This window comes from Lepisosteus oculatus, chromosome 8 (genome assembly GCF_040954835.1).
Source record: "Lepisosteus oculatus isolate fLepOcu1 chromosome 8, fLepOcu1.hap2, whole genome shotgun sequence".
NCBI lineage: Eukaryota > Metazoa > Chordata > Actinopteri > Semionotiformes > Lepisosteidae > Lepisosteus > Lepisosteus oculatus.
In genome coordinates, this window is record NC_090703.1 from 37,913,043 (window position 1) to 37,925,183 (window position 12,141).

At 36.3% G+C, this 12,141-nt stretch overlaps 1 protein-coding gene across 4 annotated transcripts in view; it reads left to right on the plus strand.

The window, feature by feature from the left end:
* The window catches only part of LOC102688655 (plastin-3), a 55,182-nt gene that overhangs the window by 21,602 nt on the left and 21,439 nt on the right, over positions 1–12,141 (plus strand). For all 4 annotated transcript variants that reach the window (XM_015351080.2, XM_006632604.3, XM_006632605.3 and 1 more), the window contains exons 2-4: positions 4,800–4,906; positions 7,023–7,186; positions 10,625–10,754. In XM_015351080.2, coding sequence (XP_015206566.1) covers positions 4,846–4,906; positions 7,023–7,186; positions 10,625–10,754 — 355 coding nt within the window. In that variant the 5' untranslated portion in view covers positions 4,800–4,845. The remainder of the gene's footprint in view (positions 1–4,799; positions 4,907–7,022; positions 7,187–10,624; positions 10,755–12,141) is intronic.

A 12,141-nucleotide genomic window follows, 5' to 3' on the forward strand; every position in this document is an offset into this window, starting at 1 on the left:
GATTCTACAGACCCCCCCAAAATTAATTATAATTATAAAACAGATAACTAATTGCATACAGTATGCATTCACAACCCTTTGAGTCAGTGTTTGGTAGAGGCATGTTTGGCAGAAATTACAGTATGAGTCAGCAGAGATAACTTTCTACCAGCTTTGAACACTGCAATTGTTGCCCATTCTTCTTTGCAGATTCTCTCGGGCTGAAGGGTAGAATTCGGTGAACAGTACTTTTCAACACCTGCCACAGATCCGTGATTGGATTGAGGTCTGTGCTTTCACTGGGCCACTCCATAAAATTGCCATTTTCTTTTTAATCCACTCCAGTGTGGCTTCGGCTGTATGTTTTTGGGTCCTACTGCAAAAAGAATCTTCTCCCAAGTTCCTTGTATCTTGTAGACTGTGGCAGGCTTTCCTTATGGATTTTCTCTGTACTTTGCTGCATTCATTTTTCCTTCTATCTTCACAAGTCTTCCAGGCCCTGATGCAATGAAGCTTCCCCATAACATGATACTGGTACCACCAGGTTTCACAGTAGAGATGATGTTCTCAAGATGATGCTCACTGTTATGCTTACACCAAACATGACACTTACCATTGAGGCCAAAAAGGTCAAATATTAGTTCTCAGACCATAGAATCTTCACAGGCCTTCTGCCAAAGTATAGTCAAGATTTGATTTATTTTTTCACTCTCCCATGAAGCCTAAATTTGAGATGCACACAAGCGGTTGTCATAAGCACAGTTTCTTCCATTTCAGCCACGAAGGACTGTAATTCCTTTAGAGCTGTCATAGACCTCTTGGTGGCCTCCCTGTCTAGTTTGCTTGGATACTCAGTTTTGAGGATACCAAGTTCTTCACAGTGCCATATTTTCTACATTTGGACTTTACTGTGCTTTGGGGCATATGTAATGCCTTGGATTTTATATACCTTACCTTGATTGGTGCTTTTCAATAACCCTATCCCAGATTTTCTTTGAAAGTTCCTTTGTCTTCATGATGCAGTTTTTGTTTTGAGCTGTATAAATCAACTGTGGAACCTGCCAGAAATGGGTATATTTAACGTGAACACGTCCATTCCACAAATTATGTGACTTCTGGTGTAATTAAATGTCTTGAGGCGTGTTTCATAGTAAAAGGAGGTGAATTTTCATGCAATCACTTATTTTCTGTTTTCTGTTTGTTTAGGAGAATTCTGCTTTCAATTTGACATTATAGAGTGTTTTGTGTTGATCAATAGGAAACAATTCCAAATAAATACATTGCGGTTCTATATTATAACACAGACAAATGTGAAAAGTCCAAGGAGGATGAATACTTTTGATAGCCACTTTAAACTAGAGTACAAAAGAGACAACCACAGCAGACCTCGAACTTTCTTATTCAGGTTATTTGGGTATACAGCTCATACAACTCTCTCAATTGAGTTAATCAGAATTGTACCAGACCTTAAAGAAACCCCATGATTGTTTTCTTGTGAAAGAATGTGCGTGTTCCTTATTTCAAGACTGTTGCCAGGGAGGCTTTGGTATTCAGCATGCAGTGTCAACTAGTTTTATTTCAACTCCCTGCTTGTATCAATGCTGAAATAATGAACTTTGTGCAGTTTGACTTTAATTTGCTTGGCTTGGTTCTTTGAGGCTGCAAGCAGAGATGTGACTTGAGGGCAGTAATAGTTCTTTCTAGAGTGTAGGCGTCAATTACGCATTTCATTTTCTGGTGTGGCAAGGAAAAGGTTTACCTCTGCAAAACTGCTTTCAGACAGTGTGCAGTGTCCACTGGTCTTTTGACATTTGTTTCAGATTTAGCTTATTAACTTAATTATATGCAAAGTGGGAAGCGTTTGATTGTTTTCATTGCCTCATTCAGCTGATGGCTAATAGGACGCCATGAAAAAGGTTACATACCAGCACTGCATGCTAATTTTTCTGTATACCTGTGCCGAGATTCTTCTACTGTACAATCAAGTAAATTTCTTTAATTAAAAATGATTTTTATGTGATTAGGTCATGCAATAAAAACACACACACCCTGCGTATTCCTTATCAGATGAGCTGGTCCCATTCATTTCTTCCCCCAAACTGCTGAAGAAATATTACAAACTATTGTGATTTGTCTGTAATTTTAAGTTTCAGTACCTTCTTTTTTTCCTCTCATTCTAATCCCCTTGAACAAAACACAAATTTAAAAGTTTTGTTAAGCTCAGCTGGTTGATAAATGACAATTGATTTAAATTGTAGAACCTAGAAACGAGGGACTAGATCGTGCTGTATTGTCGACGAGAAGGATGTACAGATTTGTTTGAATTCTCAAATGACCTGAGCAGTTTTTTAAACTGGCCCAGTTAGGCCAGTAAGGTAGTTGGAATGTGCAATTGATAGCTGCAGTGGAATTTATACTAGACACAGGAGCACTTAAAGATCAGAATTGGATAGCCTCTGCAGATTCATCTGGGGCTTGGCGAGAGTTTGTAAAGCTATCCAGTTACTCAGAAAAGTAGACTGATCATGTAACTGAAAGCTTGGGTTGAGTGAAAGCACTGCAACAGACAGTGCAACCACTGTGTTGTGACAGTGAAGACTGCTTTTTTGTTCTGTTAACTCTGAAGCTTGATAAGGGTATTACCAACTGCTATGATAACACAGCTACACTTTTTTAAAGTACTATCACACAAAAGAGTCAAGAACATACAGTAATAAGGTTATTATGGTTATTATGGGGTTCAGGGATAAAGTCCTGGCCGATCTTTGAAAAAACAGCTTGTTCCGCTTTGTGCTGCATGTGGATAAGCAGCCTTTGGTCATCTAATTTACAACCCCATAGCAGAAGTGTTTTTTTTTTCTACAGCTAGCATTTGAGATGACAGCTATAGAACAGCCCTGTGATATCATTTTATTTATTATTGTTACTATTAAGAAATATTGCATTGCTGTCATCCAGAAACGAATACACTATAATAATATTTTCTAATCTGACCTCTGAACCTTGCCATGCTTCCCACAGAACACTTCCTCTTTACAATCATTCAGATCCCCGTTTCTGACACGGTCTGAAACAAGTTCTTGTCTGCCATCCTCTTGGATTGTATAAACCATTTATTTTACAAATTCATAATGTAGTTTATTTTGTGAAATTCAAAGGTGTTATTCTGTAATTAAACTGTTGGGATTAATTTGTCTCAATTCAGAATAATTTTCATAATCGGGTCACAGCGGATGGCTAAATTGCAGAACTGAAACCGCTGAAACCTGTTTCTGTCAATGAATCAATGTTTCTATACTAAAGACTGTAAACTGCAAGTGTAGCACAGATGCATTATAATTACAGTGCTTTTATACATGGAAAAAAATGTTCCTAGAAAAAAATCTCATTACATATGTGATGTCAACTGTGTGTGTTTTTGCAGGTTTTGGAGCTGATACGTCCTTTCCATGATGCTTCAGATTTGTTTAGAAACAAATGGAAATTGTACCATACCCTGCTGTGCTACGGGCTGCTTGCTTTCAGAAGTAATTTATCATTGAACATCTTATTGATGCTTCAGAGAGGATAGTTGATACAATAGTCAAGGTTCTATTTATCCAGTCATTTCTGTTACCTACACAGTTTCTGTGGTGACACCCAGCCATGTTTTTATCACTCTGCTGCTTGATTACTATGAAGTAGGGAAATTTGTAGAAGTGAGGTGTGAGTGTCTTTTCTTAGTCTATAGCTGTATATACTGTATATATCAGACATTTACATATTCAGGATGTTTAACCAGTTGGACAGTCCTCACATACAATAGTTCTTGATTATATCTCTTCTCTTTCCCACACCTGCGTGAGACTCAATAGGAGCATCAGTATTATTTTGCTTAACTGAGCTGACAGTAGGATTTTGTCATTCGTGCGGTACTGCGGTCTGAAATAAAGGGATATGCATTTTAAAAAGCTAGTCGCCCCTGAGCCCTTGGTAACTTCAGAAGAGCTTTCCAATCCAGAGTTTAGACAAGTAGTACTTTGATGTTTCTAAGGAAGATTGACTCACTGCATTCATTGGTCTGTGCCTTGAAAATATGTGTTCAGGAATGTAATAAAGTTTGTGCCATGTTATACATTCACTCTTCCACTCATTCTCTCTTTTCTGTTGTTTTAATTACACATTTCTGCTTGCACATAAGATGAAAAATAGAGATTGAGGATATAAGAATCACTTGTGTAGCTTTTTTTAAACTGTGTGTGCAGTGTATCTGGAAGTTGTCTATGGAATTTCAGAGTGCAAATACTTCCCAGAAAATCTCCCACTTGCTTGTGTATTGTCCCTTGTGGGCTCCAGGCTGCTCTGGAATCCTCTCAGTCATCGCCCCTGGGTGTTGTGGCTTCCTTCTCTCAGCCTTGAGCTTGTGCTGTCTGGGATTGCCAGCGTCAAGGCTCTCCTATTTTAAACCTACGGTGCAGCACTGCTGATTGGCTACTGTTCACAACACTAAGGAGGTTTTTATAAGGGATTCCACTTTTACTTGGAGTATGTAGTAAAGCCCTATTTTACACGTTTTGAGTATTAGTTAAAAAACAAATCTCGTAGTTTTCTTCAGAAATGCAGCACAGGACATAAAGGCATGGTTTTGCAGTTGTTTTGGGAGACTTACCCTGGTCATTTCTCATCTCCTTTGTTTGGTTTATGATTTCTCGGGTTCTTCAGAGTCTTTTTAGGGAGGCCAAAGTTAGACTTTAAAAATGCCAGCTCCTCTGTGATGTTTATTCAGTTCTTTCTCTTTTAGTTTTTTTAGAAGCCTGTTGCTGATTTCTTTCTCCTCACAGAACCGGTAACAGTCTTGGAGCAGAACCGGAAGGATCTCAGAGGGAGATGGCGGGCAAGATCTCGAAGGACGAGCTCGAGGAGCTAAGGGAGGCTTTTGAAAAAGTTGGTGGGTGTCTCTCAGCCTTTGACTAATTGTGGATTCCTGCCTCAGTACAGCCTTGAACCTAAAAATTCCTGCTCACACCCTACAATCTTTGCCTTCTAGCGTAGGTTTATCTGTATGAGCAGGTCTTCTGATTAGAAAGCATCTTAAATATATCTAACAAATTCTGATTGTTCCTGCTTGGCTCTGTATCATAGACTTTTTGATTAAAACCCAGTTGAAATTTTCATCTGGTTATTTGGCTTCGAATTTGATGGTTGAATCAGTTTCTATTGGAACTGAAACATATTTTAAATACTGCTAGTTTCCTGTGTTTCTGAGCTTTCTGATTTTTTTTGTCGCAACTGCAGCCATTTTAGGCCATGATGATAATTTCCCTTTTCCTCCATTGCAAATGGGACTAATTAAGAAGGGTTCCAAACAAGAGGAGGCCAATCGACCCATCTGGCCTTTTTGGTACTTAGTAGCTTATTGATAATTGATTAATTATCAACTTCAGTTACATTGCTGGGTAGCTTGTCCATACAATCCTTAGATAAAAACTTGCCTCTTATTCTCAGTTCATGCACTTCCGTGAAGCTTCCTCTTGTTTCCATTCCTTTGAATGGCCTTCTTTTCAGCAACTGGCAGCCTTGATAGTCTGTAAATTGTTGAGCTTTGTTTGATAGCTGTATTAAAACAGGAAGACACAGAAATGGTTGTAACTACAGTCTACCGGGAGCTGATATGTTCCCTACTGTGGTAATCAGATGCTAAATGGCTCGATTAAGAGCAAGTTAATTGTTACGTCTAAGAGGACTTAATTTCTTTAGTATTTTTAGATTACCATAGTTCTTGCTTAACATTTGCCTCTTTTTGTTTTAAAGTAGAAAGTTTAATTCCCCTCTTTGCTTAAACTGCATTTTGTCATTCATTTTTTATTATAATTAATTAAAATTAGCTGAGCTCATTTATACAAGCATTTGAGTGATTACTTACTGCAGTGTCCTGAATCAGACACATGGCAACGGAGACTTCAAATAGATTACTGCATTAACTGATAAAGGTAGCACATTTATTTTCTCTTAAATTGGGTTCTTTTTTTACAAGGATGGCCTAATCATTTGATGTCTATCAGCCCAGGAAAATCACACAACCAATTTTTGAACGATTATAGAGTGTCAGTTTCCAGAAATATGATTTGATATTATTAATTTTATTTTATATCCATTAACTCTACACACAAATAAAATATTTAGAAGTAATACATTAATGTGTTATATTTACTATCTCTTTTACCATGAACAAAAATGTTATTTAGATAAAACAAAGTATTTTATTACTCCTCTTTAGATCATTATTCAAGCAAGGCATGATTTACACCCTTTTTGGTATCCAGAAAAAACTTGCTATAGCAGGGGTCTGCTACCCTGTACCTCCAGAGCTCAAGTCCGGTTTATACAGGCCACCCAGAATCATCTTTTTTAAAAAAAAAATTTAGGTACATTTGAGAGTTGCTTATCCATTTAATTTTTTTTTTCAATTAAGGGAACTCAGGTTTTAGATGGCTAAAGGATATTTATTTAAAAAGAAAATCACCTGTTCTAACTGATCAGTTAAGTTGTTTGAGACCTTTTGAAATGACTGATCTAAGGGCTACATATAAAACCTGCTGAATAGAGTTGTAGTGGTACACTTTTGGAGGGCTAATTCATTCGATTTTAAGTAAATACTTAAATACTTACTTCCTATTATCCAGGAGTCTGCAGAAGCTGTCTTGGGTACCCACCTGGCCCTTCTGGTTTTTGATTAAGCTCTGCCTCAAATGAACAAATATTTTAAAAAAGGCATGATAAAATTGTCCAGATCTCCTCTCATTGAGTTTTTAAAGTTAGGTTTAATGATCCAGACTCTGCAAAACAGTGTGCGGCAGCAATTATCATTCTCAGAAACAAGTCGAAATCACCTCCTTATGTCAGTGTTAATACCAAGACATATTAACCCTGGAAGGAAAGAAATTTAAGCAGAAAAAAAACCTGGGGCATATATAGTATCTTGTACAGGTCTCATAGATTAAAATCTAAAATGCACATTTCTGTGAGCATTCTGTTTGGTTTATTTTATCATTGTTTCATTGTAGATCTCAATGGGAATGGCTACATCTGTGACTATGAGCTACACGAGTTATTCAAGGAGGCTAATCTTCCTCTCCCTGGCTACAAAGTGCGGGAAATAATTCAGAGGCTTATGGAGGAGGGCGACAAAGACAAGGATAACAGGATCAGCTTTGATGAGTTTGTTTCTGTAAGTATATTGATATTGAGGAAAATGTTTGTTAAAGGGTGAAATAAGTGACCTGTATTTTAGGAAGCACATTATTTTTTTATTTTATGCTATGAAACCTGGCAAAGTGTATGTATAATGTGTCATTAGATTCAATGCAGAAAGTCAATAACTGTTACACTCTCAATTGATTGTCCTAAGGCAGACCAGTACAACAGTCAGTAAATTTGGGTCATAGGTCTAAAAAGTAAGATATGCACTGCTAGCATTCTAATTGTTATGAGTCATTGGGGCATGATGTTATTACATATTAGCCACATATTTGCAGGATTGTTTTTCAGTAGTACACACTGGTGAAATACACAGTTCAGCAGTACTGGGTTTGTGAATATACAGATTGGAACAAATGTCTTGACATTTTTTCTCCTCTTCATTTTACACCTGCTGAAGGTTATAGTGTAATAAAACTGATTTTGTTGAAATGCCCCTTTGACTCTTAAGATTCAATTTTAATTCTTGATTTAATCACAAGTGTGTTCTTAAATACTTGTTTGGGTGGCTCTTTTGTGTTCATGTTGTTCATTTGTATTTCAGTGTGTTTGTAATCTTATTTGGTTTATAGTTTAAAAAGTTTGCTTTAACTCCCAAAGACAAAGCTCTGTTGCAGTAGTATATAAACTGAAAGCCCAGCTTGTATCCCAATTGTACTGTAGATGTTACACTGATTTTCCAAGCATTAAAGCCCTCTTTTTTATGACATTTTCTCCTTTGACAATAAAGATTATCTAAGAACGTAGTTTCCACATTCACCTAAATGTGAAAAGTATATGATGGGGATTTTACAGTTCATTTCAGCTATGCTTTAAAGAGAGAATGTGTCATTTATCTTCAAAAAGTAGTCGACCCATTGTTCCTGAATGTTCAGATGTTTCTTAGTGTTATTACAGGGCTTCAGCTGTACCATAAACACAGTTGTCATTTGTTTTTGTACTAGACAGTGAACCAGACAAACTTGTGTGAGGTGGGGTTTTATTGTTGCTGTGGCATAGTGTAATTCACAACCCATTCCATATGGCTTAGCAAATCATTGCTGCACTGTGGTTCATTGGTATTTCAAGAAGGTCACAATTAATTTTCTTAACTGCTGCTGAAAACACTTGCAACATAAATTTCAGATTATTTCTTAAACCTCTTTTCAAAAACATACTACAGTATAAGCACTGTGTATCCTAGATGAATTTATAACAAATCCGTTGTTGGAATGGATCCTACCAGACTTCAGCAGCTGGTGAAATCAGCTTTCTTGTAAACTTTACTTTACTATTACAGAAACAGCAGGATAATTAAAAAGGATGCACACTGTAATGTTAAGGGGAGTTATTTACCGAATGATAGTGAGCATTCTCAATTTCCTTGTCTTCTTCAGGCCTTTTATCAAGAAATTGCTTTCAGTTTGCATCTTTAATTTCAGCATACAATTGTGTATTATAAATAAGGATAGTGTTTTAAGAGCATACATCATAACTAAATACAGGTTAACACCTTGAATGTACTAGATACTTAAATGTAATCACAGACTCCAAGATATTGTAGAGGTGGTGCATTCTGTGGCTTGAGTATATAGGCCAACATCTAACACCAACATAACACTAGCTAGGGTTGGGAATACACAGTAGGGCAACATCAACTGACAGCCCTTCAAAACTTAGTAAGATGAAAGCTGTATGCTGAAATAATCTTAAAACCTGATGGCAACAACAAAGCCAGAACAGGAGTAAATGCCTTATAATTATTATGGACTTAAGCATTTATTGCTTACTGGAACAAACCAAACTAATTCAGCTTTCAGAATGCATCGATACTGTTGCTTTATGTTAATTAAAATCCATGGCTGAGTGCTACATGACTGCTCCCCATTAAAGCCCAATCAACTGCACATTTCTATGGTGTTTTATTTCCATAGCAAACTTGATTTATTATATATAAGCCTGACAAGTTGAATATAGTTCAGGTGGGTAGCTGCGTCAGCATGCGTAGGCTACCAAGGAGCAAGTAATAGGTTTATTCCATGCTGAAAAGAGAAGAAAGAAAACACAATGTTTCGGCCGTGGAGCCTTCTTTAGGTGAATATAGTACAATGTCTAGGGGGGAGGATAAGAAATACTGGATTAGTCCTGTGAGTGATACTATGCTTCACATGGGTCCTTCAGATTCATAGTACAGGACCTTCTATAGGGAGTGGAGAAGGCAAAGACACAGGTAGAGAATGTTTGATCTTAAAGAATTAGTGCCCCAGAGGGCAAAGCTAATTCAGTTCTTTCTCTACTGAGCCTTAGTTGGCAAGGAGTCACTATTATTCATCTTAAGGAAGTGATGCAAATCAACCTCATAGAGTTTTTTCTCTTTAATCCCTTGTAGTCAGGTTACAAATTTTCCTTTCTACGCCTATAAGGCTGTTGGCGAAGTTTGCAAACGTATCATTAGCACTGAAACGGGCAGAATGTGCTGTGTAAAGTACAGCACTCCAGACAAGCTGTTTTGAAATTTTATATTTATATTTTTAGGGTTTACAAATTTCATCAATAAATTGAAATGGCTCGTTCTTTTTTACTGCTGTAAGGCCAGCAGCTAGGTCAGAGCAGGCCATAGACTCCACATACACCTGTAAAAATATAGTATAATAAGAAAAGCAACATGAACAACTAGAGATTCCTCAATTGGTTTTGTTTTTAATTTTGAACACACAATCCCATGCCTTTGAGTTCCTGATTGCAATATTGCTAGCTGTTTTATGGTTATGAGTTGCCAGAAGATATATTTAAAGGATTTCTTGGTTGGACAAGTATGCAACACTGGAGTGAACAAACAGATTTTCAAAGCTTAAGAGTGAAGGTAAAATCGCATTTGTAATTTATTGCTCCAAAAAATCTGTACTTTTACAAACAGGATTTTAGTTTAATATGATCTTTTTATTATTTCTGTGATTCATACTTTCTTTCGCTTACGTAATTATAGATGGATCTTAGCCATTTTCATGGCAAAAATGACCAACATTGAATACCACAGACAGAGCACTTGTCTGGGAGAGGATGTAGAAAACAGACTTGAATGCTTCACAAACTCATGCCATGGAAATAGTCAGCTTGCACTCTAGTGCTCCAGTTTATTGTCTAGAGGCCTATGTTTGTTATAATTCTGTGGCAATTCGAATTAGTTTTAATTTGATATATGTTATATGTTAACGATCAGTAGGTTATATTTATCCAAAGCTTATTCAAATTGGAATTTTAAGTTTTTGTACATTAAATGCGGTTATATTAGCAGTGTTGTTGACTGAAATGAAAATGAATGAATATGAATTAAATAGACTATCAATATAAACGTTTTTAATATTGACTGGGCGAACAGCTGATGTTCACAAAAAAATCATCTCAATTTATTATTGCCCTTGCCTTTCAGATTTTTCAAGAATTGAAAAGCAGCGACATTGCCAAGAGCTTCCGGAAAGCCATCAACAGGAAGGAAGGAATTTTGGCTATCGGTGGCACTTCAGAGCTTTCCAGTGAAGGAACACAGCATTCTTTCTCAGGTACGCTGTAAGAGGCCAATCAGAGATCCATTTTGATACATTTTTTATTTTTCCTTTTTCAAACTTTTCAATTGAAATATTTTATTGCGCTTTAGCAAAATGTCATTTATAACGGAATCTAGTGTAAGTGAAAATACCACATATCTTGTGTGTTGTCAAACAGATTTCTCTATCAAACACTAATTCATGAGACTCTTTCTTTCTAAAGGAGTACAGTCTAAGTATAAAGTTTGTTGCTTTGAGTATTTCTAATTTAAGTCATTTCCTTGCATGTTATTCCTTTTTGTAGCAGTTGCCTTATGTTTGAAAAGCCACACAAAGAGATTAATTAACTTTTTACCTGGTTGATGGAATAGGTGTGCATAATGTTAAATATTAATATTTGAGTCAGATCATGCAGATTTAGAGGTTGTGGTCTAAATGAATTTCTGATTGATAGAGGCTAGAAACAATATATAATCTGTGGTCATACAGTTTTATCAGGTGAGCCAATTACAGTCTGTCCTGGTCTATTTTTGCTTGCCCAGAGTTGAAACTTGAGTGTGTAGATTTCTAGAACTGAAGGTAATTGTGAGAAGTCTCCCCTGTTATTAAGACATTATTTTTCATGGTTGGAACCACCTGACCATTTTGTTTAAATTGCATTCTGGTAATTGTATGATAGTTTTATTTTCTAGAATTCCATGTGGTCTTCTCCCAAAAATCTGTGGGATTGAATTAAAAAAAATGGTTATGTTGCATTGATTGTAAATGATGTCTACAAAGAAATCATTTTTTATTTTTTCCAATGTGTTCAGAGTCTTAACTGTGTAGATTGAATGCAATTAATTTAAACCAGTTTGATGGTCTGATTCAAGTACAAGTCCACCCAAAATATCCTTTAAATATTCGTGGGACACTTCAGGAATTGTTTGCCAGAATGGTGCAATAGTTTGACTTATGCATATTTAAATGTGTGAAACCTGCAACTTCCCCAGTGCTTTTTTAAATAAATGTTCCAATATTTGTGAAGTAGTCTTTGAATAATCACAATGTGAAGACAGGTAGAAGTATTTAAGTTTTTAAAAATAAGCTTTTAGCATAGTTATAAGAATTTTTCAAAATGCAGATTTGTTAAATATTTTTAGTATGAAGTGAAGACCAGTATTGGTGTAATAGCATTAAAAATAGTCAATATGTGAATATCATTCCAGTCTTTAAAGATATTTACAGAAGTATGGTAAAGCTTAATATTGAACAAATGTTCCTACATTGAGAAATTGAACAGTGATTTTCCCTATTGTCTTTGCGTTAAAATGCACCAGGTGGTACAAGAATGTTGGCATAGTAGTGTTCAAAAGCATAGGGGCTGTTAGGCTGGCGAACTCCATATAGAGCTCTTTTCTCC